Source organism: Mustelus asterias, chromosome 3, assembly GCF_964213995.1.
Source record: "Mustelus asterias chromosome 3, sMusAst1.hap1.1, whole genome shotgun sequence".
In the NCBI taxonomy this organism is placed as follows: Eukaryota; Metazoa; Chordata; class Chondrichthyes; order Carcharhiniformes; family Triakidae; genus Mustelus; species Mustelus asterias.
Window position 1 is genome coordinate 33,849,394 of NC_135803.1, and position 26,728 is coordinate 33,876,121.

At 40.1% G+C, this 26,728-nt stretch overlaps 1 protein-coding gene across 40 annotated transcripts in view; it reads left to right on the forward strand.

Annotated features, from left to right (window-relative positions):
- LOC144489182 (eukaryotic translation initiation factor 4 gamma 1-like) overlaps positions 1 to 26,728 on the forward strand; it is a 120,688-nt gene that overhangs the window by 89,385 nt on the left and 4,575 nt on the right. For all 40 annotated transcript variants that reach the window (XM_078207054.1, XM_078207057.1, XM_078207129.1 and 37 more), the window contains 14 exons: positions 4,403 to 4,600; positions 5,238 to 5,384; positions 7,424 to 7,660; positions 7,782 to 7,886; positions 9,317 to 9,476; positions 10,796 to 10,899; positions 11,004 to 11,109; positions 12,430 to 12,532; positions 16,229 to 16,560; positions 18,356 to 18,474; positions 19,032 to 19,204; positions 19,829 to 19,954; positions 22,517 to 22,598; positions 22,687 to 22,785. In XM_078207054.1, coding sequence (XP_078063180.1) covers positions 4,403 to 4,600; positions 5,238 to 5,384; positions 7,424 to 7,660; positions 7,782 to 7,886; positions 9,317 to 9,476; positions 10,796 to 10,899; positions 11,004 to 11,109; positions 12,430 to 12,532; positions 16,229 to 16,560; positions 18,356 to 18,474; positions 19,032 to 19,204; positions 19,829 to 19,954; positions 22,517 to 22,598; positions 22,687 to 22,785 — 2,091 coding nt within the window. The remainder of the gene's footprint in view (positions 1 to 4,402; positions 4,601 to 5,237; positions 5,385 to 7,423; positions 7,661 to 7,781; positions 7,887 to 9,316; positions 9,477 to 10,795; positions 10,900 to 11,003; positions 11,110 to 12,429; positions 12,533 to 16,228; positions 16,561 to 18,355; positions 18,475 to 19,031; positions 19,205 to 19,828; positions 19,955 to 22,516; positions 22,599 to 22,686; positions 22,786 to 26,728) is intronic.

A 26,728-nucleotide genomic window follows, 5' to 3' on the forward strand; every position in this document is an offset into this window, starting at 1 on the left:
ATGGATAGATTGTTTTCATGCTAGTTCCTCTCTGTTGGCCTTGGGGCAATGCTGTTTTACAAATATAACTGAGGCAGCAGTTAAATTGCTTTCAAATTGTATTGTGACTTCCAAAACTGTGAATCTTGCACAAATGCAATTTTGTTTTGTAAGCTTGGCATCAGGAGTCTCACATTTGGAAGTGTGATGTGGCATGTAAATTAAAACCATACCTCATAGTATTGAGCCTCAACAAATCTTGTATGTGTCCTGGAAAGGAACTATATTGTATCATCTTTCTCTTTTATATATTAGATTTGCCCCTTTTCAGGACAATTTCACCTGTCTTTGTTTCTTTTGTGGATTGAATTGAACCTGTGGATTGAATTGAAACTACATAGTTAGGAGAAACCACTCTCTGTTGTTGGGGGGGTAGTGGAAGTTGCTGGATTAGAAACCAGTTTAAAAATAAGTACAGTTTGAATCCGTATAATTTGGATGATACCATGATTTTCACCATCGGTTCATATAGTTTCCACATTATGGATTTTCAAAACAAAATGGGCTTTATTGGGCTTCTTAGAGTCAATTTAATTTTGAATGCATGTTTTAAATTAATGTTGCAGATATAAAGTTTGTAATCATTTTACTCCTGTTCCTGATTAAGGCTATGCCTCAAGTTTATCTTGTCTGTTGAATAAAATTGAATTTTTTTTAGTGTGAGCATTTTCTTTGGCAAAGTAATTTTTATTACTTTTGTCTTTATTAAGTGACTTTGTATGATTTGTCTCTGATGGCTCTGCTCCCATATTTGTGTGCATTTGGAACACACTTTTCAAAGCCCCATCTCCTGCCTCTTTTTCCCCTATTCCACCCCTCACTCCTATTCCACGGTGGAGAAATGTCTAGCTTTTGCTGAGGTCAGGAACTTGCCAATGAGATTTGATCGCCAGTATCCTACCATTTTTTAAAACTTTGACCACAAATTGGTGGAGGAAAAATAAGATAGATGACCATGATGATGTTTACATTCCATCTCTTTTTACTTTCCAACTCCCTAATGCCAAACTGTGGTGATCAGGCAATGTGAAGAATTGGTGCTACATTCCAGAATTTGCAGCTTTCATCCTCATAAGCTGAATAATGCATGAATGCAGAAACTGGTTAGAACAAAGAAATGTACAGCACAGGAACAGGCCATTCGGCCTTCCAGGCCTGTGCCGATCATGATGCCCTAACTAAACTACAAGAAAACCTTCTGCCCTTACTTTTACTTCTATAGGGATGTCAGGAGTAAGAGAATGACTAGGGTAAGATTAGGGCCAGTCAAGGACAGGAGTGGGAAGTTGTGCTTGGAGTCTGAAGAGATAGGAGAGGCACTAAATGAATATTTTTCATCAGTATTCACACTGGAGAGGGGAGTACCGAGATGCAGGCTGTTAGACTGGACGGGATTGAGGTTCATAAGGAGGAGGTGTTAGCAATTCTGGAAAGGGTAAAAATAGATAAGTCCCCTGGGCCGGATGGGATTTATCCTAGGATTCTCTGGGAGGCTAGAGAGGAGATTGCAGAGCCTTTGGCTTTGATCTTTTGGGTCGTCATTGTCTACTGGAATAGTGCCAGAAGACTGGAGGATAGCAAATGTTGTCCCCTTGTTCAAAAAGGGGAGTAGGGACAACCCTGGTAATTATAGACCGGTGAACCTTGCTTCTGTTGTGGGCAAAGTATTGGAAAGGATTATAAGAGATAGGATTTATAATCACCTGGAAAGGAATAATTTGATTAGGGATAGTCAGCACGCTTTTGTGAAGGGTAGGTCGTGCCTCACAAACCTTATTGAGTTCTTTGAGAAGGTGACCAAAGAGGTGGATGAGGATAAAGTAGTTGATGTGGTGTATATGGATTTCAGCAAAGCGTTTGATAAGGTTCCCCATGGTAAGCTTTTGCAGAAAATACGGACACATGGGATTGAGGGTGATTTAGTGGTTTGGATCAGGAATTGGCTAGCTGGAATAAAACAGAGGGTGGTGGTTGATGGGAAATGTTCATCCTGGAGTTCAGTTACTAGTGGTGTACTGCAAGGATCTGTTTTAGGGCCACTGCTGTTTGTCATTTTTATTAATGACCTGGATGAGGGTGTAGAAGGATGGGTTAGTAAATTTGCAGATGACACTAAAGTCGGTGGAGTTGTAGACAGTGCGGAGGGAAGTGGCAGGTTACAGAGGGACATAGATAAGCTGCAGAGCTGGGCTGAGAGGTGGCAAATGGAGTTTGATGCGGAAAAGTGTGAGGTGATTCACTTTGGAAGGAGTAACAGGAATACAGAGTACTGGGCTAATGGTAAGATACTTGGTTGTGTGGATGAACAGAGGGATCTGGGTGTCCATGTGCATAGATCCCTGAAAGTTGGCACTCAGGTTGATAGGGTTGTTTAGAAGGCGTATGGTTTGTTAGCTTTTATTGGTAGAGGGATTGAGTTTCGGAGCCAGTAGGTCATGTTGCAACTGTACAAAACTCTGGTGCGGCTGCACTTGGAGTATTGCGTACAGTTCTGGTCGCCGCATTATAGGAAGGATGTGGAAGTGTTGGAAAGGTGCAGAGGAGATTTACCAGGATGTTGCCTGGTATGGTGGGAAAATCATATGAAGAAAGGCTGAGGGGCTTGAGGTTGTTTTCGTTAGAGAGAAGAAGGTTAAGAGGTGACTTAATAGAGGCATACAAGATGATCAGAGGATTAGATAGGGTGGATAGTGAGAGCCTTTTTCCTCGGATGGTGATGGCTAACACTAGGGGACATAGCTTTAAATTGAGGGGTGAGAGATATAGGACAGATGTTAGAGGTAGGTTCTTTACTCAGAGAGTAGTAAGGGTGTGGAATGCCCTGCCTGCAGCAGTAGTAGATTTGTCAACATTAAGAGCATTCAAATGGTTATTGGATAAACATATGGATGATATTAGAAAAGTGTAGGTTAGATGGGCTTTAGATTGGTTTCACTGGTCGGCGCAACATCGAGGGCCGAAGGGCCTGTACTGCGCTGTAACGTTCTATGTTCTTACTTTGTCCCTATCCCTCTATTCCCTCCCTATTCATGTACCCATCCAGATGCCTCTGAAAATGTTGCTAATGTGCTTGCTTCCACCATCTCCTCTGGCAGCGCGTTCCAGGCACCCACCACTGCGTGAAGAACTTCCCCCGCACATCTGCCTTAAACTTTCCCCCTCACAGTGAACCTGTGCCCACTTATAATTGACACTTTCACCCTTGAAAAAAGCCTCTGACTATCCACACTGTCCAGTCTCTCATAATTTTGTAGACCTCTTATCAGGCCTCCCCTCAGTCTCCATCTTTCCAGTGAAAACAATCCTAATTTATTCAACATTTCTTCATAGCCAACACCCTCGATACCAGGCAGCATCCTTCCTGGTGAACCCTTTGCACTCTCTCCAAAGCCTCCACGTCCTTCTGGTAGTGTGGTGACCAGAACTGCCCACAGTACTCCAAATGCAGCCGTACCAAGGTTTTACACAGCTGCAATGTGATTTCCCAACGCTTGTACTCAACGCCCTGGCTGATGAAGGCAAGCATGCCATATGCTTTCTTAATCACCTTGGCCACCTGTGTTGTCACTTTTGGGGACCTGTGGACCTGCACACCCAGATCCCTCTATGTTAATGCTCCTAAGGGTTCTGCCATTTACAGTATAATTCATGCCTCAATTTAATCCTCCAAAATTTATCACCTCACATTTGTCCGATTTTAAACTCCCATCTGCCATTTCTGTGGCCAAGTCTCCAATCAATCCTCTGACAATCCCCGGCAGTATCAGCAACTCCACCTATCTTTGTGTCATCTGCAAACTTACTAATCAGACACCCAACGTTTTCCTCCAGATCATTTATATATACTACAAACAACGGAGTTCCCAGCACTGATCCCTGTGGAACACCACCAGCTACAGATTTCCATTCTGAAAACACACTTCCATCGCAGCTCTGTCTTCTACAGCCAAGCCTGTTCTGTATCCATCTAGCCAGTCCACCCTGAATCCCATGTGATTTTAGTTTTTGCACCAGTTTGCCATGTGGGACCTTGTCAAACACCTTACTAAAGTCCATATAAACTACATCCACAACCCTTCCCTCATCAATTATCTTTGCCACCTCTTCAGAAAACTCAATCACTTTGGGGAGACATGACCTTCCCGATACAAAACCATGTTGCTTGTCACTAACTAGTCTATTTTCTTCCAAATGTGCAGATATCCTCCCTCAGTATCTTCTCCAAAAGCTTCCCTACCACTGACATCAGGCTTATCGGTCTATAATTGTTGTAACACTGATATTCCTGCTTGTGTGATTGTACACATTTTATGCTCATATCAAAACATTAATACTCCATCCGCCTTCATGTTTCATTGCATAGGAGCTGTTCCGAAAGGTACGCAGTATTTTGAACAAACTGACACCCCAGATGTTCCAGCAGTTGATGAAACAGGTGGCAGAATTGACGATTGACAATGAAGAACGGTTAAAGGGAGTAATTGACCTGGTCTTCGAAAAAGCTATCTCTGAACCAAACTTCTCTGTTGCCTATGCCAACATGTGCCGCTGTCTTACAACAGTAAGTGCCCTTTGACTCTTGCTTCTACTTTAGAATAGTTCCACCAGTAATAGGTAACTTGAGGAATTTTTAACACTGAATTAACGTACCCGCTAGCTAGCACAAATCTGTACAGCAATTGGTGGACATTAAGATGCTCCTTCAGAATTTTCTTATCTATGAAGTGTACAGCTTTCTGAGATATTCAAACATGTTTGAGCCAGAGATAATTTATGGTATATCTGAGGATTTGAAATATTGAGTAGAAGATTATAGTTCAAGAATCAGTCTGAGCTGCCTGCTGAGCATATGTTTGAAAAACAGAAGACTGCTGAGGATTATAAAACTCCCAATTTATTGATCCATATATATTAGGCAGTGGAGCTGTATGATATACCTGTTGCTGAATATGGCATGTTATACATGAAAGATGATACTTTAATATGCTATCACCTCCCACTCCTTGTGTATGTTATATAGAATGTTATGTGTATGTTATATAGAATGTACACACGTAACTTGTAAGAAGTGGTCTAAGCTGATTTTGGAGACCATACATATGTGATAGAATGCACTGTCTACCTTCGATCGGTTTCCTACTCTTGTCCCTCAATAATTTTTTTAAAAAGATAATTTATTGTTTTTGTACTTTAAACAGCTCAAAGTTCCAATACCAGATAAACCTGGAGCAACTGTAAATTTTCGAAAGTTGCTATTAAACCGATGTCAGAAGGAGTTTGAAAAAGACAAAGATGATGATGCTGTAATCGACAAAAAACAGAAGGAAATTGATGCTGCTGTTATGGTAATTTATTATTTCTTAAATGATCTAAGATAAATTTAGCGTTTTAGAGCAGAATTGAATGAGTTTGAGTTGCTTTCATGTATATATTTTTTTATATTGCATCATGCTTTCACATTTTCCTTTTCTAAGTTTGTGGTAAGTTTTAATCTATAAAAGAATAACTGAAGACATGGTCTCTTCTAACTCCTAATAGTCAATGAAGCCATTCCATCTTCCCACATGTTGCCAGGTATAGTAATCCGGTGGTTATCTTACTGCCAATAATCTCTAGGCTTGTTCTACCTTGTCTACAAGTTTTTCCTACCTTGGGTTACAGGCATAGGGTGTTGGGTGGGTCTGGATGAGATGCTTTGTCGGAAAGTCAGTGCAGACTCAATGGGCCGAGTGGCCGCCTCCTGCACTGCAGGGATTCTATGATTCTCTATCATTGAACTACAGTATGCAGATGATGCTTGCATCTGCGCACACTTGGAGACCAAACTCCAAGCCACCAGCAGAACCTTCACCGAGGTGCACATGAGCATGAGCCTTACACGAAACACCCATAAGATCCTCTACCAGTGTTCACAGCACTGCCTTCGACATGACAAGTGAGCCCCAGGAAGGCAGAAGAAACACTTCAGTGTCACCCTCAAAGCCGCCTTGAAAAAGTACAACACTTCCACTGACACCTGGGAATCCTTGGCCCAAGACTGCCCTAAGTGAGGGAAAGGCTTCCAGGAAGGAGCTGAACCTCAAGAGCAAGCTGAAGCCAAGTGTCAACAGTGGAAAGAGCATGTGCCCCCCTGCCCCCTCCAAATCCATTTCTACAACCACCTTCTGCCCCACGTGTAACCAAGACTATTGGTCACATATTGGACTCCTCAGTCACCTGGGAGCTCATGTTTAGTGCGGAAGCAAGTCAGCTTTGACTCCGCAGGACTGCCTGAGAGGAGAGAGATTCAATCTATCCAGTAGTCAGGGTGGTAATCCCAGGAGTCTGAAGAGTACTTCACTTGTATGATTTTAGAAAGGGTAGGTGCACAACTGTTATGCTCCTAATAGTCCAGACAACTCCAAGAAAAATGTTATGTTGCTACTACTGTACAAAGCATTAGTGAGACAGCACTTAAAATATTGTGTACAATTTTGGTCCCCTTACTTGAAGATGAATGTAGTTGCATCAGAGGCAGTTCAGATGAGGTTCACTAGATTGATTCCAGACATGAGGGGTTTGTCTTACGAAGTGAGATTGGGCTGTTTAGGCCTTTACACTCTATTGCGTTTAGAAGAATGAGGCGATCTAATTGAGGTGTGCAAGATGATGAGGATTGACAAAGTCAATGTAGAGATGAATTTTCCTCTTGCAGGGCAATCTAAAACAAGAAGTCATTGTTTAAGGATAAGGGGTGGCAGATTTAAAACTGATGAGGAGAAATCACTTCTCAAAAGAATTCTCTCTTTGGAATTCACTATCCCAGAGCATGGTGGATGCCGGGACATTGAGTGAATATCAGAAAGCGAGAGGTGGACAGATTTGTAATTAGCAAGGGTTTAAAGGCTATGGTGAAGGGGCAGGAAAGTAGAGTTGAGGCCAAGATGAGATCAGCCATGATTTTATTGTATGGTCGAGCAGGCTCGAGGGAATAAATTGCTTTCTCCTAGTTCTTATGATTCTTATTGTTTGTAACGCAAGCATGGGTCTAATTTTCTCTTCCAACATTTATATGAAACAAGGCTAACAGAATGATTGCCTCCCAGTGTAAAATATTAATAACAGTAATCTTTCCTTTTCAAAAAAAAATCCTTTTGAAATTGTTCTTTATGCTGCTGAGAGTATTGGACTACCATGGAATCCAACTGGTCTGCTCTTTGCTTTTTTCACCCACCCAAAATTCTAACTCTTCCCTGGGTAGGATTCTATAGGTAATGACAATCATTCAATATCTCAGTAACCATTTGTCATGTTGAAATGTCTCCATCTTTAGTTGCTGAATTCAAATGTTGCAGAGTTATGATTTTGTATTAAACCTGTACTGCTTTAATTCTGTTCATTCCAGTCTGAGGAGAAAACCCGTCTCCAAGAAGAGCTCAAGGAGGCAAGGGACAAAGCTAGACGACGGTCACTAGGCAATATCAAATTCATTGGCGAACTCTTCAAACTGAAAATGTTAACAGAGCCAATTATGCACGACTGTATAGTGAAGCTGCTAAAGAATCATGATGAAGAATCACTTGAGTGCCTATGTAGGTTATTAACTACGATAGGCAAAGACTTGGATTTTGAAAAAGCCAAAGTAAGTTTTTTATTTTTTTTTAAAAACTCCCCAAAGTACTCGATACGATAATAACCTGGTATTGATGTACGTGATTTCTCTTTTGAATATGTAACATTCACTCCTTGTATCTTGCCTTTAGCCTAGGATGGATCAGTATTTTAACCAGATGGGAAAAATTATTAAAGAAAGGAAAACATCATCTCGGATTCGCTTTATGGTACAGGATGTGATTGATCTTCGACAAGTGAGTTCAATTGTCTAAGATAGTAATTGATTTGTATCTGTGTAAATGTTGAATTATTTAAAGTCTGAATTTTTTTGCTGATTTTATGTATTTTGTAGCCATTTTAGAAATATAAATTTTCTGCCTTGCAAGTATTATTGGTAATATTTTTAAAAATACTTGGTCAGAAGTAACCAAATATGAACAAAGCCCTAGTACTTTAATTACTCACTGCTAAAACATGAACAACAAGAAATTGCTATTGGGTACATCCAGCATATTGTGCTGTATCATGTGCCTATTACAGCTACAACTTAACTATGTTAATCATTCAGTACTGGTTAATGTTGTTAAAGACCAGATCAGAAATTCCAAGGTATTTTATGAAGTTAACCTAAACCCTAACATTTTACATTTGATTTTGACATTAGGGTGAGCATAAGGTGTTTCACTCCAGGTATGATTCAAGTGACCCACTAGGAAGCTTTTATCAAAACAAACTTTATTTAAGAACACAGAATATAACAAAAATAATTAGATTAACATTTACCAATTGAAATACTTAAACATGACAAAGTATAATTCTTAACAGCTAGCTATCTGTATTGTTCCAAGTTAGCAGCATCCCCCATTGACACAAATCCCATCTTTAGAACCAGTTAGCCCAGAAAAACAAATATGTTTATGTGGCTATTCAATTTCTGACCTTTTAACACCTGGAGAGTGATCCAGACAGACGCTCATCTTCTAATTCTCATGCAGCAACCCCAGAGAAAACTCCACCCCCAAACAGCAGAATTTCAGAAAGAGACTTTCTTGGCAAATTCCAGTCTCCACTTGAGAGAGAGCAGGAGATATAGAGAAAGCAACCTCTCCAAAGATCCCAAAAAGCAAACCACCTTGAGTTCTCTGTGAAAGCCTTGCTTCAGCCAGTCATAGGACCTTGCCTGTCAATCGATCTGACCAAGCCCCACTCTGCAAAACCTTAGGAACAAATACAAAAAATAGAATCTTGCATTAGTTCGGATTAGAACAAACACGGTAGCAATTATGCTGCTGCATAACAATACAGTGCTGCTGTACATAGTGTTCCAATAATATAAACAAATTGCTACAACAGATTCTGCACAAAAATACATGACAAATACATTTCTTAAAGCCTCCGTATCGTCACAATGTCATCTTTTTAATGTTCTTAGTTTTGAACTTTTATGCAATACACTTTTTAAAAATCATGAACAAGCTACAAACATTTCACTATAGTAACATTCTTAACAAACTTGGTATTTAAGTGAGCTTGTATTTTTCTGATTGCTCTTGTCTGATATTATTTGGATTAAATTTTAGATCAATATTTCAGTTGAGGTGAACAGTGAAATTTTATGTTTGGGCTAAAAAGGTCACAGTGATTATAGTTTATTTCAGATTTTGAATCATGTGTTCCTTTCCAGAATAATTGGGTGCCGCGGAGAGGTGACCAGGGACCCAAAACATTAGAGCAGATTCACCGAGAGGCTCAAATAGAAGAACATCAACAGCAGTTAAGGGTGCAGCAACAGCTTCTATCCAAACAGGACAAAAGGAGAGGTGCTGCAGGTAGCAGCAGCACTGGTAAGTTTAATAATGAGGGGATCGTGCAACGTAATTTTTCTTTACTCCTGTATAGGTCAGCATTGTTCTGGAGTTGGAAATTTTATTCCATCAGTTAGGGAAAATTCAAACATTCCTGCTTTCATAACATTGAGGAAAATTTTAAATCTACTGTAATAATCTAATTCATGTGGCATTTTATATACTTCAGTTTATTTATTACTAGCGGAATCCACATTAGCCTGGCAATTACTTTCCAGTACATTTATATACCTGCTGTCACAAACCACACGGTTGTTACCTGCGAGGGCATCTCAACTTGAAACACTGGTCCGTGGTGGTGTATAGTTTTGTTTTTGGAATGGTACAAGGGGGTCACGTGAAAACCACCAGTGAGAATAACCAGCCCTGTCCTAGTGGAAGTTACTAAAGACCTATTAAAGAAAAGACTCATACACGTGAATAGGACTATAATACTCTTAAGACAATTAAATATATAAATTACTCAGCACAGTTTATCTCGAAATTACTCCTTTTTCCTCTCTGAATCCCTGAATGCCTTAAGACTTTCCCATTTCCAAACAACATCTAAATTATAAATGAGTCTATAAATTACCACACAATACAAGGCAGGTGATTAAATCTGGGAAACACCTTTTCCTAGTCCAGTGAAGATATTTAAACTCTCGGCTAAGGTTCCTGCACTACCCTGACTCTTAAGACTTCTTGGATTTTAAAATGGTGCCTCAGCTGAGAGATGTTAAACTAGCCTGTTGGTTCTTAGATATTACAATGACTTCTTGGCTGCTAGACAATAAACTGGTTTGCCTGCCTCTGAAGGTGCTGGCAATTATACCCTGGTTCCTCTTTGATTCTCAATTCGGTGTATTTGGGCTATCTGCAGCAGTCACATTTCGTGACACTCAAAATTAGCATGTGAATACCTTCACTGATCTGTTAGTCGTCTAGGTAAGCTGTTTCCCCATTATTGCTGTTTATCTGATTCTGTCTTGATGTCTCGTTAAGGGCACATCTCATCATCCCCCTTTGAAAGCTCCATGGCACTTGCACAGTTTGCATTGTTAAATTAATCAATCTCAGCTGTTGGTTACATTGGTTTAAAATGCACAGATCTTCAAACTAGATACATTGAAATTTTGGCATTCTCAGCCTCTTCTAGTTTTAACTCCCCGGGGCTGATCTTAGTAAACTTCTAACTGAGGGTGGAGATGCTGTCTCTCAGCTGGACCTCAGCTGTGATATGACATGATTTGCTTGATAGTTTGTGATTTTTATTTATTAAAAATCCAAAATATTTGATAAAATGCTGATAACCATAGGTGGCAGAGGAAGTCAAGGAATTGATGAAGCAGGATGGAATACGGTGCCAATTGCCAAAAGTAACAGACCTATTGATACTAGTCGACTAAGCAAGATTACCAAGGTACGTGATTATTCTCCCCTCAATATTTAACTTTCTATTTACTATATTAAATATAAGTAATACCTACTTAGTAACTTGGATTTCTTCATAATTTCTGTAAATAGGCAGGAGCCATGGATTACAATAATCAAGTGCTGGCACCAGCAGGTCGACTTGGCGGCTGGGTTAAAGGAAGCAGTGGTGGATCTGGAAGCAAACCTAATGATACAGGTATTGCCTCTCAGGATATAATATAACGAGTTGTTCTTGATCAACATAGAAAAAGAATCAACTGATTGTTTCGGTGATGCTTAGATTATTGACAAGTTCATTATATGAACTCCAATGTTCATAGAATCCCCACAGTGCCAAAGGAGGCCATTCAACCCATTGAGTCTGCACCAACTCTCCGACAGAGGATCCCACCCAGGGCCTTTCCTGTAATCCCACATATTTACTCTAATTTACACATCTTGGGACACTAAAGGGAAATTTAGCATGACCCAATCCACCTAACCTGCACATCTTTAGACATAGGGAGAAAGTGCAAACTCCACACAAACAGCCACTCGAGGCTGGAATTGAACCTGGGTCCATGATGCCGTAACTACTGTGCCACCGTATTGCACACTAATGTCCCAGTAAGTAGACTTGTTGACTATCAAGGTTAGAGTTGTTACCAATATTAATTGTTACACGCTAAAGGAAGCATTTAATTGAAAATCAACAAAAGAAAATGTAAGCATTTGCCTGACACCTCTTTTCTATTCTGATTTTGGTTTGTTTTACTGTACCCTAATCTCTTCAATTTGCTCTTTGACCTACTACTTCCACACATCATAGATGTGACATTTTGAAAAAGGATTTTTTTGGGCTGACATTTGTTTGTCAGGTTTGGCTAAAGTGCTCCAATATCTACAACTTGAGAAGACGGCGAGCATAAAGAGGAACTTGTCATATTATTTACTAAGTTCATAAACTGTGTTTGTTCACTTTTTAAATTTGTAGACTTGATGCCAGTTTTATATATCATTCATTGTATATCACGAGATGGAATGCTACACAAGAAGGATCACAACTTCTTAATTAGACAGTGGTATAATGCTTTCAGAGGGCGGTGCATTTCTCAAGCTATTCAAATTGTTTACGGCTTGGTTTGTATCCCTCTACCAGCCTTTGCAAATCCCAGGATCCCCTGAGCAAATAAAGATTACCATTTCAATTGCCCACTTTTTGGGGAAGAGAATTCCAAATTGTTATTGTACCTTGTGTGGGGAGGGGAGGAGGGAAATGTTTCTTAATTTCACTCCTGAATGGCTTAGTAAAGATTGTGGCCTCTTGTTCTTGCTACATTCATGAGTGGGAGAAGTTTCTCCTGTATCCACCCTGGTATTTTGGTGAATCCCCATTACGCCCTCAAATATTTTCCTGTGGTGTAAACTGAATGCAGGTTCATATGGGGTGTGACCAATTGTGCAAATATGATTGTGTATTAATTCCTGAAAGCTGTTGACTGCAGGCATAAATTATTTTCTTTTTTGTGTATTCTAGGTGTGGATTCAGGAAGGCCAGGAACAGCCACGTTGAATAGATTTTCAGCTCTCCAACAGTCTTCATCTACAGATAATTTTGACGCACGGAGGGTTGTGCCCAGGTAAGGATTTGATTTTTGATTTATTATTGTCACATGTATTAGTATACGGTGAAAAGTATTGTTTCTTGCGCACTATACAGACAAAGCATATACCGTTCATAGAGAAGGGCAGAGTGCAGAATGTAGTGTTACAGTCATAGCTAGGGTATAGAGAAAGATCAAGTTAATGTGAGGTAGGTCCATTCAAAAGTCTGATGGCAGCAGAGAAGAAGCTGTTTTTGAGTTGGTTGGTACGTGTCCTCAGACTTTTGTATCTTTTTCCCGACGGAAGAAAGTATGTCTGGGGTTCATGGGGTCCCCTTAATTATGCTGGCTGCTTTTCTGAGGCAACGGTAAGTGTAAACAGTGTCAATGGGTGGGAGGCTGGTTTGCGTGATGGACTGGGCTTGTTGGTGAAATTGATGCTTGCTGGTTACTTAGCTTTTAAATTGGGTACATAAAAATTTAAATGTTGCTCCAATTCAAGATTAGAAATGCAAAGTTAATTCTAAAATGTGTGGTACCTTGTTGAAATTGCTTAATTTGGAAACAACAGTAGTGTATGACTGAAATTAATTGGATCACTTCTTGGTAAGTATTTATTCAAAACAAGGAGGGAGATGGGAAACTACTTAACATCTGCAATAGGGCAAATGTTACACAAAGATAGGTAGGAAAGTAAGTCGTGAAGAGGACATGAGGCTACAAGGGGCATAGATGGTTTAAATAAGTGGGCAAAGATCTGGCAAATGGAGTATGATGTGGACAAATGTGAAATTGTCCATTTCGGGCAAGAAGAATAAAAAAAGTATATTTAAATGGTGAGAGATTGCAGAGCTAAAATTCAGAGGATCTGGGTGTTCTAGTACATGAAACAGAAAAGGCTAGTATGCAGGTGCAGCAAATAATTAGGAAAGCTAATAGAATGTTTTGTTTATTGCGAGGGGAATTGAATACTTATGTTATGCTTCAGTTGTACAGGACACTGGCATGACCACATCTGGAGTACTGTGTACAGCTTCAGTCTCCCTATTTAAGGAAATATATAAATACATTGGAAGAAATTCCGAGAAGATTTACTAGACCAATACCTGGAAACGGTGGGCTGTCTTATGAGGAAAGTTTGGGCAGGATAATATCTGCTGGAGTTTAGAAAAGTAAGAGGCAACTTGATTGAAACCTTTTAAGATCCTGAGGGATCTTGACATGATGGATGTGAAAAGGATGCTTCCTAGAACTATGGGTCACTGTTTAAAAATAAGAGGTCACCCATTTAAGAAAGATGAGAATTTTTTTCTGAGGATTGAGAGAATTTGGAATTCCCTTCGTCAAAAAGTTATGGAAGCGGACTCTTTGAATATTTTTAAGGCACAGGTTGACAGACTAGTGATGAGCAAGGTTATCATCTGAGATAGACGGAAATGTGCAGTTGAAGTTGCCCAATCAGATTAGCCATGACCTTGTTGACTGGTGGAGCAGGCTCGAGGGGGTCAAGTGGCCTCCTACTAGTTAGTATGCATGCTGTCTGTAAGTAAGGAATACACGTTCACTTTTTTAAGCTGTGCATAAAACGTCCCTTTAAAAGGATTAAGCACTTTGCATTACTGAGAACAGTACTTTAAGACTGGAAGTATGCATTTTGTGATACATAAGTAGATCACAGGCAAATATAAATAATGCAACTGGATATTGCATATCTGAATATTCCTATTGCTATAAAATTAGAACTCGGCACTTGTAAAATTCAATGCTTTATAGTAAAAATGTAGACTGCTGCTGAGGCTATGTCTCAACACCAGGTTAAAGTCCAACAGGTTTATTTGGAATCGGGAGTTTTAGGAGTGTTGCTCCTTCATCATGTGAGTGGAGCTAGGTTCACAAACACGGCATATGTAAGCAAAGAGACAATTGCAGATTGGAATGTGAAGAATGGTTGGAATGTGTTCCTGTGGCATCCCACTAGTTTCTCCCTGCCATCCAGAAAAAAAACATTTATCCCGACTCTGTCTTCTGTCCATCAGCCGGTCACCTATCCAAGCTATTAATTACCTCTAATCCCATGTGGTCTAACCATGTGAATTTTTGCGGCACTTTATCAAATATCTTCCAGAAGTCTAGATATATCACATCTACAGGATCCCCATTATCCACTTTGCTTGTTATATCTTCGAAGAACTTGAGCAAATTAGTCAAACGAGATTTGCCCTTCATAAAACAATGCTGACTCTGATGGATAGCGTTTTGACTTTCCAATTGTCCTGATATTGCTTCCTTGATTGATTTTAACACTTTCCCACAAATGTTAAACTAACTGGTCTGTAATTTCCCACATTTTGCCTGCCTCTCCTTTTTGTATAAAGGCGTTACATTAGCATTTTTCCAATCCACTGGAATCTTTCCCGTGTCCAGGGAATTTTGGAATATTATAACCAATGGATCCACTATATCTACTGCCACTTCCTTTAATAGCCTAAGAAAAAAGGCCATCAGGCCCGGGGGACTTGTCTGCCCTCAATCCCAATAGTTTGTTGAGTACCTTTTCCCTATCGATGTTGATTGTTCTAAGTTCTACACTTTCTATTACCTCTAACTTGCCCGTTCCTATAGGAATGGTACCAGTGTCCTACACGATGAAAACTGAGGCAAAGTATTGAATTAGCATCTCTGTCATTTCAGTGTTCATGATGTGGAGATGCCGGCGTTGGACTGGGATAAACACAGTAAGAGTTTTAACAATACCAGGTTAAAGTCCAACAGGTTTATTTGGTAGCTAATGGCATTTGCTACCAAATAAATCTGTTGGACTTTAACCTGGTGTTGTTAAAACTCTTACTGTATTTCAGTGTTTCCCACTATTAACTCTCCAGTTTCATCTTCCAAGGGACCAATACCCACCTTAGTGACTCTTCCCTTTTATATACTTAGAAGTTTTTGCTATCCTTTTTGATATTTTGTGCTAGTTTTCTTTCGTAATTTACCGTAGCTCTTTTTATTACCCTTTTAGTATCCCTTTGTTTATGTTTGAAAGTTTCCCAATCTTCCAGCCTGCCACTGGTCTTTGCAATATGGTATACCTTAGTTTTTATCTTTATATTGTTCTTGACGACCTTGTTTAGCCATGGATGTTTTTTACCCTCCTTACCATCTTTCTTCCTCACTGGGATATATTTCAGTTGTGAGCAATTGAGTATCTCCTTAAACAACTGCCACTGCTCATCCGCTGTCCTACCTTTTAACCTTCCTGTCTACTCTATAATCAGGCCAAATCTGTCCTCATGCCTATGTAATTTCCTTTTGTTTAATTCCAGAACGCTAGTGTGGGATTCCACTCTCTCACCCCCAAACTGAATTTTGAATTCTATCATACCATGGTCACTACTCCCACGAGGATTCTTAACTATGAGGTCATCAATTAATCTTCCCTCATTACACAATACCAAATCCAGAGTAGCCTACTCCCTAGTTGGTTCCAAAGCATTCCACAACCTGGTGTTGTGAGACTTCTTACTGTCCCGTCCCTGTCCAACGCCGGCATCTCCACATCGAGGATATGTCTGGCTAAGGCGAACCCATGATATATCTGGTTAATAACTTCTTTTGTATCAAAAAAATGTAATTTTACATGGAAAACTAGCCAAGGTGTAAAACCCCAGTGTAATTTGACTTAATACAATTCTGTAATACTAATTTTTTTTTTTCTTTTGGGATGGATTACAGCAGGAGTAGTTCAAGTCGTGATAGAAGTGAGAAGGGTGAACGTGATCGAGGAGACCGATTTGAAAGGAGTGAACGTTCCGACAGAAATGAGAGGAGTGATCGGGGTGAGAGAAGTGATCGGAGTGAAAAGAGTGACAAAAGTGATCGTGTTGAGAAGCCTGAGAGAAGTGATCGTAACAGGCCTCCACTTACTAAGAGAAGCTACAGCAAAGAAGTAGATGACCGAAGCAGGGAACGGGAACGACGAAGCTCTCAAGAACCAGTCAGGCGTGTGGCAAGCATGACAGAAGAAAGAGATCGAGGACATATGCGAGATCGAAGTAAAGAGTCTGGTAAGTTGCATGATGCCATTGTAGGAGCTTATAAAAAATGAATATACAATTCCTAGCCTGGGAAGGCTGAATTCTTGGTTGGGGGGGGGGAAGCTGTATTTAATATTTTAGTGCACAATATATCCACTCTCTCTGGAATATTATTCTATAAAACGGGGTCTGTACAGATTTTTTTCAACATCATGTACAGACCTATTCAGAACTTTGTACTGATTTTGTTTTTTTTCTGGCAAGTTTTCCATGAGTACCACTAGTGCAAATGACTAGGGATCAATGCTGACACCTTTATGCACTGTTGATTCCACGCATATTTTGATCCCTTGGTTCTTAGCCACTACGTTCTTTTTGCCCTACTCATGAAATTCTTGCCAATTTGACCCAGACTTGATCACCGCTCCCTGATTATGAATTTAAAACAACTTGTGTTTTTATGGCTTTTCACGAACCATATCTAATCAAGTAGGCTCTCTGTTCCACATGATTTAAGTGGAAGTTGTTTCCAAGTATATTTTGGTTCCTACTGGAACATAATGTTCTTTTAACTTTTGGGCTGCCATTCATACTTCTTTTGTGACCTTTTCAGCCATAGTAAGTTGTTGGCTCTGTCTGTGGATCCAACTTAATTTTGCCTGAAGATAATGTAACGAATGGACCAGAGTTATTCTGTCAAAAATGTTTGCATTTTGGGCAGGAGGTTGTGTTCTTTTATCTGTCACTTTGTTTACTGGGTGAGGATTGTTGTGTTCACAGTGAAGATTCTTATAGAATGTTTAGTTATGTTCACAGGACTTCAGATAATCCCAGCAATTACTTATCGTCAGGTAGAAAGAACATCGGATAAAACGGTTACACAGAAATAGCTAATGAACGTATTTTCCATTATGTCATTCAATGAAAGTGTCCCATAAATAAGTTAAGTGATTTGCTTAAGGTTGTGTTATCTGTCTTTAAGTTAGCTGTGCTGAGTACCCCTTACTCAAGTACAACACATCAGGCCCTCCCTCCCCTTAAAATGGAACAATACATTAATGTTCGTTCCAAGATGTGCTAACATTGCCTCAATGCTGAAAATGGGATTACTTAGCATATTTTTAATGCTGTCATCCCCCATGGGCCCCGACCTGTTGATTACTAAAGTGTTTTATGGTTAGAGAAATTTGAAAGTCATTAGTTTTAAAGGTATCAGTTGTTACATTGATCTTTGCTCTTTATAGAGTATGATGTGACCCGCAATGGCAACAAGAGCTTCTTAATAAAAAAGTACTTCTGTGGAATCTCAGCACTGGGGGTGGTGTGTGTGTGTATGTGAATTTAACCGTACTAGATAAATATCCTATTGTCTCAGGTGATTGCAGTGTCAGGCAGTAACAGAAATCATGTTTGAGTAGATAGGTAACACAGCTGATCACTGCCTATAAATCTGGTATTCTAGTCTGTCTGACTCAATTGCTTCATTGGCAGGCATTAATGGTGCAGCCCCTGTAGGGAAAAGATGTCAATGCTGAAGATCAGTGTAAGGTGGCTTTTGAATTGTCGATAAAATTTGAGGGCATAGTTGGGACATAATTGGGAGTATTCATTTCTATACTGTTGTGGAAAACTTGTGTGCTTTATTTGGTACAAGTCAGTAGACTAACACTGACAATCAGGTGAAAGGGGAGAATAGGGTGATGGGTATGCTGTTGAACACTTCTGAGCAGCAGATATATTGTGCTCTGAATATAAGCATTGTAATCATCTGAACTGAAGAAAAATTCATCTTTAAAAACTTAATCCAATTCATTTAATTTACCAGTTAAGCTTGAACCAGTCTCTGTACCTGCAACACCTGATAAACCTGCACTCTCTGAGGAAGAGTTTGAAAAGAAATCAAAGGCAATCATTGAGGAATATTTGCATATCAATGATATGAAGGTAAGCACAAAGTAAGGCATGTTAATTATTTTTGAGTGTGTGAACAATATGGAGTTTGGTTAGAAGGCTATGCTGTTCTAAATTGCAGAATAACTTCTTGAAAACCAGCTCAAGTTCTCAGTACTATAGAAAATTGCTAATTATATTGCAAGAAAGTTTCCTCAACAGTCAGAGCAGCATAATTGTTGCCATATCTCACTAAATCTGTCATGCTTGTCAAACTGGATTTGGCAAAAATGTAATGAAACGAAGGAAGACATTGGGAATTTGTAAACTACCTCCCCTGCCATAGAAAATACCAAAACCACAATGTGCGCAGCCTCCTAATTGGTCAATGAACTAGTGCTATGTTTATTTTGTAACAATTAATCTTCAACCCTAAAGCAAAACTTGACCATATAGTGGTGTATTTTGTTTTGTAATGCTCCTTTTATGAAGCAGCATATTCTCTGACTAACCACAGGAGACTGTGTATACATAAATTTGGTATTTGGGCATATGTTGCTTAGTGTGTGATTTCTGAACGGCAATGTGATGGTTTGTTTAATTTTCATTAGGAAGCATTGCAGTGCGTACAGGAACTTGAATCACCTAAGACACTGCACATCTTTGTTCGAAGTGGTATCGAGTCAACTTTGGAGAGAAGTGCAATAGCAAGAGAACACATGGGCATGCTGTTGTATCAGCTTGCAAAAGCTGGTACTCTGTCAAAGGAACAGTATTGCAAAGGGTAAGTATTGGGCCCTTTAACTTACTGATTAGTTTCTAACAAAAACTGAGTTAATTATTGAACTTTCAGATATATAACACTAAAGTGTAGTTTTTACCCATCCACAGTATCATGTCGTCTATATGCATCCATTTTCATAATGACTTAAACCGTCAGATTTTTATTCAATGGACATCAATTAGATTCCTTTTGAATCTGTTTGTCTCAACTATTTTGTCAATGTAACTGATGTCTGGAATGTTTGAATTCAAATTAACTTGAAGTATGTGAAATTAATAATTCTGAAGAAGTATTAGAGCTACAAAATTTAGTATGGTATTTTAATCCAAAGTCTTTACGATATATATTTACATTGCAAAAAGTTTACCTAAAATATTGGTGCTTGTATGTTAACTGTAAATGTCTTTTATTAAAATATAACACTTTTACTTCGGAGACTTGATGAAATAACTATTTCCAATCTTATTTTCTTTCTCTTGCCTTTTACGAATGCCTTTCTGTTCCTGGTTTTGCTTGTATCGACTATAAATAGCTTCTAAAATACTAATTAATTTGGGAGGATGGTGAAAAATGCACTATTATTCCACATTAATAGCTTTTGTATTTTTTACTTATGTACCACAGGCTACATGAAATCCTTGAAATAGCTGAAGATATGGAAATTGATATCCCACATATATGGCAATATCTTGCTGAACTAATTGTTCACATGCTACATGATGGAGGCATACCAATGGGAGAACTTTTCAGGTAGCAACGACAACTCTTGTTGAAATGTCATCAGTAATTAGTCCAAAAACAATTGTACTAATATATCATAAATATAAATGAACATCAGTTAAATTGACATGAGATTGGCAGGTGGCACAGTGGTTGGCACTGCAGCCTCACAGCGCTGGGTTCGATTCCAGCCTCGGGTGACTGGAATTTGTTCAGTCTCCCTTATCTGCGTGGGTTTCCTCCGGGCGCTATGGTTTCATCCCACAGTCCAAAGATGTGCAGGTTTGGTGCATTGGGTGTGGGCGGCACGGTAGCACAGTGGTTAGTACTGCTGCCTCTCAGCGCCAGGGACCCGGGTTCGATTCTCGGCTTGGGTCACTGTCTGTGTGGAGTTTGCACATTCTCCCCGTGTCTGCGTGGGTTTCCTCCGGGTGCTCCGGTTTCCTCCCACAGTCCAAAGATGTGCAGGTTAGGTGGATTGGTCATGCTAAATTGCCCCTTAGTGTCAGGGGGGATTAGCTAGGGTAAATGTATGGGGTTCTGGGGAGAGGGCCTGGGTGGGATTGTGGCTGGTGCAGACTCGATGGGCCGAATAGCCGCCTCCTGCACTGTAGGATTCTATGATTGGCCATTCTAAATTGTTCCTTTGTGTCGCAAGATGTGTAGGTTAGGGGGGGACTAGCAGGGTAAACACATGGGGTTAGGGGGATAAGGTGGGGGTGGACCTAGATAAGATTGCCAGAGTGTCTGTGCAGACTCGATGGGCCAAAAGACCACCTCCTGCGCTGTTATGGTTCTATATTAATGGAATTCATTTTTTATTTTAAATATTCTTTCAAACCCTTGGATGATCACAGTGCACATCACAGCCAATGAATTTTGTGTCGGCAAACATGGCTGTAAATATGTATACAGCAAAATCTCATGGCAGTGATGAGTTTATTCAGTTTTGGTGATGGTGGTTGTGGGATAAATATTAGTCGCAGAACTAATTAGTCGTAACACTTGTTACTATCATGGGATCTTTCGCAACCATCCACATGGGCGGCTTAACATCACAGTAAACTGGAGTGTTTGCGGTAGATTTTGTGCCTTGGTATAGGAACTTTAACCTATAATATGACTTATGAGAATACTGCCATTAAATTAAGATCAATTTCTGACAAGTTACAGGTTTAGTTGAGCAGCATATGACTTTTTAGTATAGCTGTTCAGATTGGATTTTCAATGTCCAGTTTCATAGTCATAGAGGTATACAGCACAGAAAAAGGCCCTTTGGCCCATCAAGTCTGCGCCAGTCAAAGACAAACCACCCAATTATTCTAATCCCATTTTCCAGCACTTGGCCCATAGCCTTGTATGCCTTGGCATTGCAAGTACACATCTAAATAATTCTTAAATACTTCATGTAGAAGACAGGAATGAATATGATGTCAGGAATTCTGGGTGATTAGTTTCTAGTAACCATGAACTGTCAGTTTTACACAGTAAAGTTCATTCCTCTGGATAAAAAGGTTGTGGGTCAAACCCTTGGATGATCACAGTGGTTCAAACCCCTTGTTCAGTCTGAGCTGATACTCCAGTATGATGCTGAGTTTGTTAAAGCCGTCATCCTTCAGATGTGACTTTAAAAACAAGGTCCATATTCAGATGGAATATGCATGTTAAAATCCTGTTGCACTAACTTCGTACAGGATATACTGCCTGCCAGGGTTTCCCAAACTGTTTGAGCTGTGGAACCCCCAGTGACCTTCCAAGAGCATGGCGGGAACCCCAAGCATTCTCATAATATCAATGCCCCTTTTTTTTTGCCGTAAAATGGGTGCAAACACAAATATCAAATTTACACGAGTCTTTCTAGCTATATCCATGCATATATTAACCTGGTAGTAATTTAAAAGTTCTCTGATTAAAAATGTACAAGTCTTCCTGATGTCGTTTTTAATGGGAGGGGTGATTTAGGAAAGTTGATCCAATATTGGAAAGACACATTTCTTTCTCTCTCAGGCAAACACTCCCATTTTTCTCATTCGCACACGTCTCTCACATTCACACACGCCTCTCACATTCACACACGCATCTCTCTCTCATTCACACACACGCTTACGTCCCCCTCACATTCACACACACACTTACATTCCTCGTGCCCCCCCTCCCCTCCGTGCTACATGATTGAAAGGCTGCACATTACTTACCATCTGCTGGAACCATTCTAAATGAATTGTCCTGAAAATGCAGAGCTTAACGTGAAGATTTCTATAATGCAAAGCTGACTTTGGTTATCTGAGGTCCTTTGTGCTAAGGACCACTACCAAGAGTTATGCCTGTTGAAGGCTCCTTGGTGCTCTGATTCATGCCTTGAATTCAAGGAAAAAAATAAAGGTTCTTTTTGATTATGCAAAACCTTTTAACCTGGCTGATCAAATTGGCCTGAGAATTCAATTTGAGCATGCTTTGATTCTGCACCCGTCATTCACTAGATTTTTCACTGGGTGACTTAGAAAAAGCTAAGCTGACGTAGAAGTAAAAGAATCATAGGGTTTTGCATGTTTACTTTGTGAAGTTAATGGGTTTTAATTGTTCTCCTGGCAGAGAAGTGGCTAAGCCACTTATCACCATTGGGAAAGCTGGCCTTCTGCTTGCTGATCTTCTATGTTTACTTTGCAAAGGAATGGTAAGTTCTTGATTACTTGATATTTCTATTCATGCAACTTCAGGTTTATAAATCTTGCATGTTGAATCGTTTTATCATCATCTTGCAGAGCCGTAAGAAGGCAGGTTCTTTATGGAGAGAGGGAGGTCTGAGTTGGAAGGAATTCCTTCCTGAGGGAAAAGACATTAACCAATTTGTCACTGAGAAGGTATTTACTATTTGTATCCATTATATCTTGTATTTGTAAGACCAGGGCCTGAAAGTACACTTGGTGCATGCAGCATTTTGAAAGAATTTTTTTATTTTTTAGTCACAAATAGGCTTACATTAACACTGCAATGAAGTTACTGTGAAAATCCCCTAGTCACCACACTCCAGCACCTGTTCGGGTACACTAAGGGAGAATTTAGCATGGCCAATGCACCTATCCACCACGTCTTTCGGGCTGTGGGAGGAGACCGGAGCACCCGGAGGAAACACACACAGTCATGGAGAACGTGCAGCCTCCACACAAGACAGTGGTCCAAGCTGGGAATTGGACCTGGGTTCCTGGAGCTGTGAGGCAGCAGTGCTTGCCACTGTGTTGTCCAAGCCCCAGCATAATGTTGACAGTAAGTCCATTGCTGCCTGGAATGGTACCTTTTATACAGGTGTGCAATGCTTTCTGAGCTAGTTGCCAGTTTGGGAAGTCTGACTCTAATTGGTATCCCACTCCCAATTTTTCTAATCTTTTAATCAATTTTGAGAATTTTTTTTTAATAAAATTTTTTTTATAAGGTTCTTGTGTGCACCCAGTCATGCAATTTATTGCAAAGAGCTCGTCAGTTCAGTCTTAACTTGCATATATTGGATTTGTAATGTGGTATTTGTAGATTGATGGGGTTAAATTTTGTACTTAAAAAAAATATTCTGCAATTATTGATGCTGAGGAATCTATTCTTTTTCGCCAAAGGTGGAATCAGATTGTAGATAAAAATATAAAGCAAAATACAGGAGTAGACCATTTGGGCCTACTCTACTTACAGCTCCTCCACCTTTCTGCGTTATCTCCATGTCTTTTAATACCTTCAGGGGAGGTGATGGCCTAGTGGTATTATAGCTAGACTAATAATCCAGAAATTCATCTAATGTTCTGGGGACCGGGGTTCAAATCTCGCCATGGCAGATGGTGGAATTTGAATTCAATTAAAAAAAAATCAGGAATTAAGAATCTAATGATGACCATGAAACCATTGTCGATTGTCAGAAAAACCTATCTGGTTCGCTAATGTCCTTTAGGGGAGGTAATCTGCTGCCCTTACCTGGTCTGGCCAACATGTGACTTCAGAGCCACAGCAATGTGGTTGACTCTCAGCTGCCCTCTGAAATGGCCTAGCAAGTCACTCAATTCAAGGGCATCGCTGGCTGGGCCAGCATTTATTCCTCATCTCTATTGTTCCTATGTCCCATGAATGAATAAAGAAAAAACTTCGGTAACTTAAAAACCAGTCAACATCTGGGAATTTAATCAATGATCGACTGAACATCCACAGCTCTCTGGAGTAAAGGATTCCAAAGACTCCCAATCCTTTCAGTGAAGATATTTCTCCTTCTATCCCAAATGGCCAATCCCATACACTGCGACTGACCATGTGTTCTAGACTCCCCAGCCAGGGGAGATCCTTTCTTAGCATCTAACCTGTCGGGCACTTGTGTTTCAATTATATCTAAAATCCTAGGAAGATTGAAGTCAATGTTTCCTCATAGGACAGCCCCTTTGTCCCAGGAACTAATCTCGTAAACTTTCTTTGCACACCCTTTAGAATAAAAATGTATTTCCTTAAGAAAGGACACCAAAACTGCACATAGTACCCCATGTTTGGCCTCATGGAGTTTTGAACATAATTTTACTGGTATAGATCATAGAATCCCTACAGTGCAGAAAGAGGTCGTTCAGCCCATCGAGTCTGCACCTTTAACAATCCCACCCAGGCCCTATCCTCTTAACCCCATGTATCTACCCTGCTAATCTCCCTGACACTAAGGGGCAATTTAGCACGGCCAATCAACCTAACCCGCACATCTTTGGACTGTGGGAGGAAACTGGAGCACCCGGAGGAAACCCACATAGATGCGAGGAGAATGTGCAAACTCCACAGTCACCTGAGGCTGGAATTGAAGCCGAATCCCTGGCGCTGTGAGGCAGCAGTGCTAACCACAGTATCACCGTGCCGTCCCACTCTACTGTTGACTGTACTTAGTAATATAATTTTCTAAGTGTTACAATATCCATAATGGGGTCTGACATCTTGTTGGCTTCTGAAAGGCCAATTCGCCTATCATTCCTGGTTTTCTTTCATTTTTTAAAAAGTGCAATATGTTTGCTACTTCCTAATCCTTGGAATCTGTTTCAGAATCTAAGAAATTCTGAAAGATCGAAAGCAGTGGCATTCACTATTTCCTTTAAAAAAAAAGCTTGGTCAACGATTTAAGTCTAACAGGAAAGTGAGAGCGTGGTGGACGTGTGGGGTTGAAATTTCAGAGCTTAGGCCCTATGCAACTGAAGGTGCGCCCAATAATGGTGGAATGATTAAAATCGGGCATATTGGAGGCCAAAATGGGGAAGTGTATGTATCTGAGGGTTGTGTGCTTGGAGATTAGAGATGTAGAGGGATTTGAAAACTTTTGCTTTTCCATCAGCCAACCAGGATGATGGGTGAATGAGACTTGATGCAGGTTTAAGACACAGGCAACAAAGTTTTGGCTGATGCAAGTTTACAGACAGTAGAATATGGTGGACCAGTCAAGAGTGTGTTGGAATTATCACACCTAGAGCTAATGAAGAAGGCATGAATGAGGTTTTAAGCAACAAATGAGCTGAGATGGGCAAAGTTTGACAATGTTATGAAGGTGGGAATAGAGGTCTTGGTGATTAAACAGATATAAAGTTGGAAGCTCGCCTACAGGTCACATGTGATGCCAAGGTTGCAAACAGACTGGCTTAATCACAATGTTGCCAGAGGAAGGGAAAGAGTCCATAGCCAGGGAGCAGAGTTTGGCACAGAAACTAAAGTAATGGTTCCAATCTTTCCAATATTAAATTCAAGTAAATTTCTGCTCATCCAGTACTGGATGTTGAATATGCAGTCTAATAATTCAAGAACAGTGGAGGGGTCAGGAGAGGTGGTGGTGAGGTCGAGCTGGTTGTCATCAGCAACCATGTGAAAACTAACACTGCTTTTGGATGACGTGGCCAAAGGCAGATGTAGATGAGAAATAGGAAGAGGTCAAGGACCAATCCTCAGAGGACATAGAGGTAACAGTGCAAGAGCAAGAAGCCATCGCAAGTGATGCGCTAGTTGCGATTTAGGGAGGCTAAGAATGGAATCAGACAGAGGACAATGGCGAGGCATTGGAGGATAATGGTGTGGTTGACTGTGACACAAGACTACAGAGGTGAAGAAGAGCAAGGACAGAAAGTTACTTCTGTCAAAGTGATGTAGAGTTCCATCTCCAATTTTGCAGATCATGCCCCAAACCTTCTGTATTTTAATTATCTGGATGAAGTTCCTCATTAGTGCCCCTATTATGACTAGAAGAAATAGGAACAGGAGTAGGCCATTCAGCCCTTTGAGTCTGTTCCATCATTTAGGCAATCATATAAGAACGTAAAAAACATGAGCAAGAATAGGCCATATTGTCCCTCAAGCCTGCATTGCCATTCTAAAAGTTCATGGCTGATCTTGGTCTCAACTCCAAGTTCCTGCCTGTTCTACATAACTCTTGACTCTCCATTAGTTCAAACATCTGTCCATTTCGACCTTGAATATATTAATTAACTCAGCCTCTATATTTCTCTGGGCAAGAGCATTCAAAAAGATTCCGGGTCCAAAAAGCAATTCCTCCGCAAACTTGAGGTCTTCATCATAGTCTCGAATACAGATTGGAAGTAGTTGAGGCACCAGTGTTGGTCCCTTTTGCACCCTACTAGTTAGTTTGCCAACCTAAACATGACCCATTTATCCTGATTATTTTGTTAGTTAATTAATCATTTTTCCATGGTTGTTTTAGCTATTCAGTCCTCTATCTATGGTAACATATCACCCTGAATGCCATAATTTTGTGACAGCTTATTGAATGCCTTTTGGAATTCCAAATACACTACAACTATT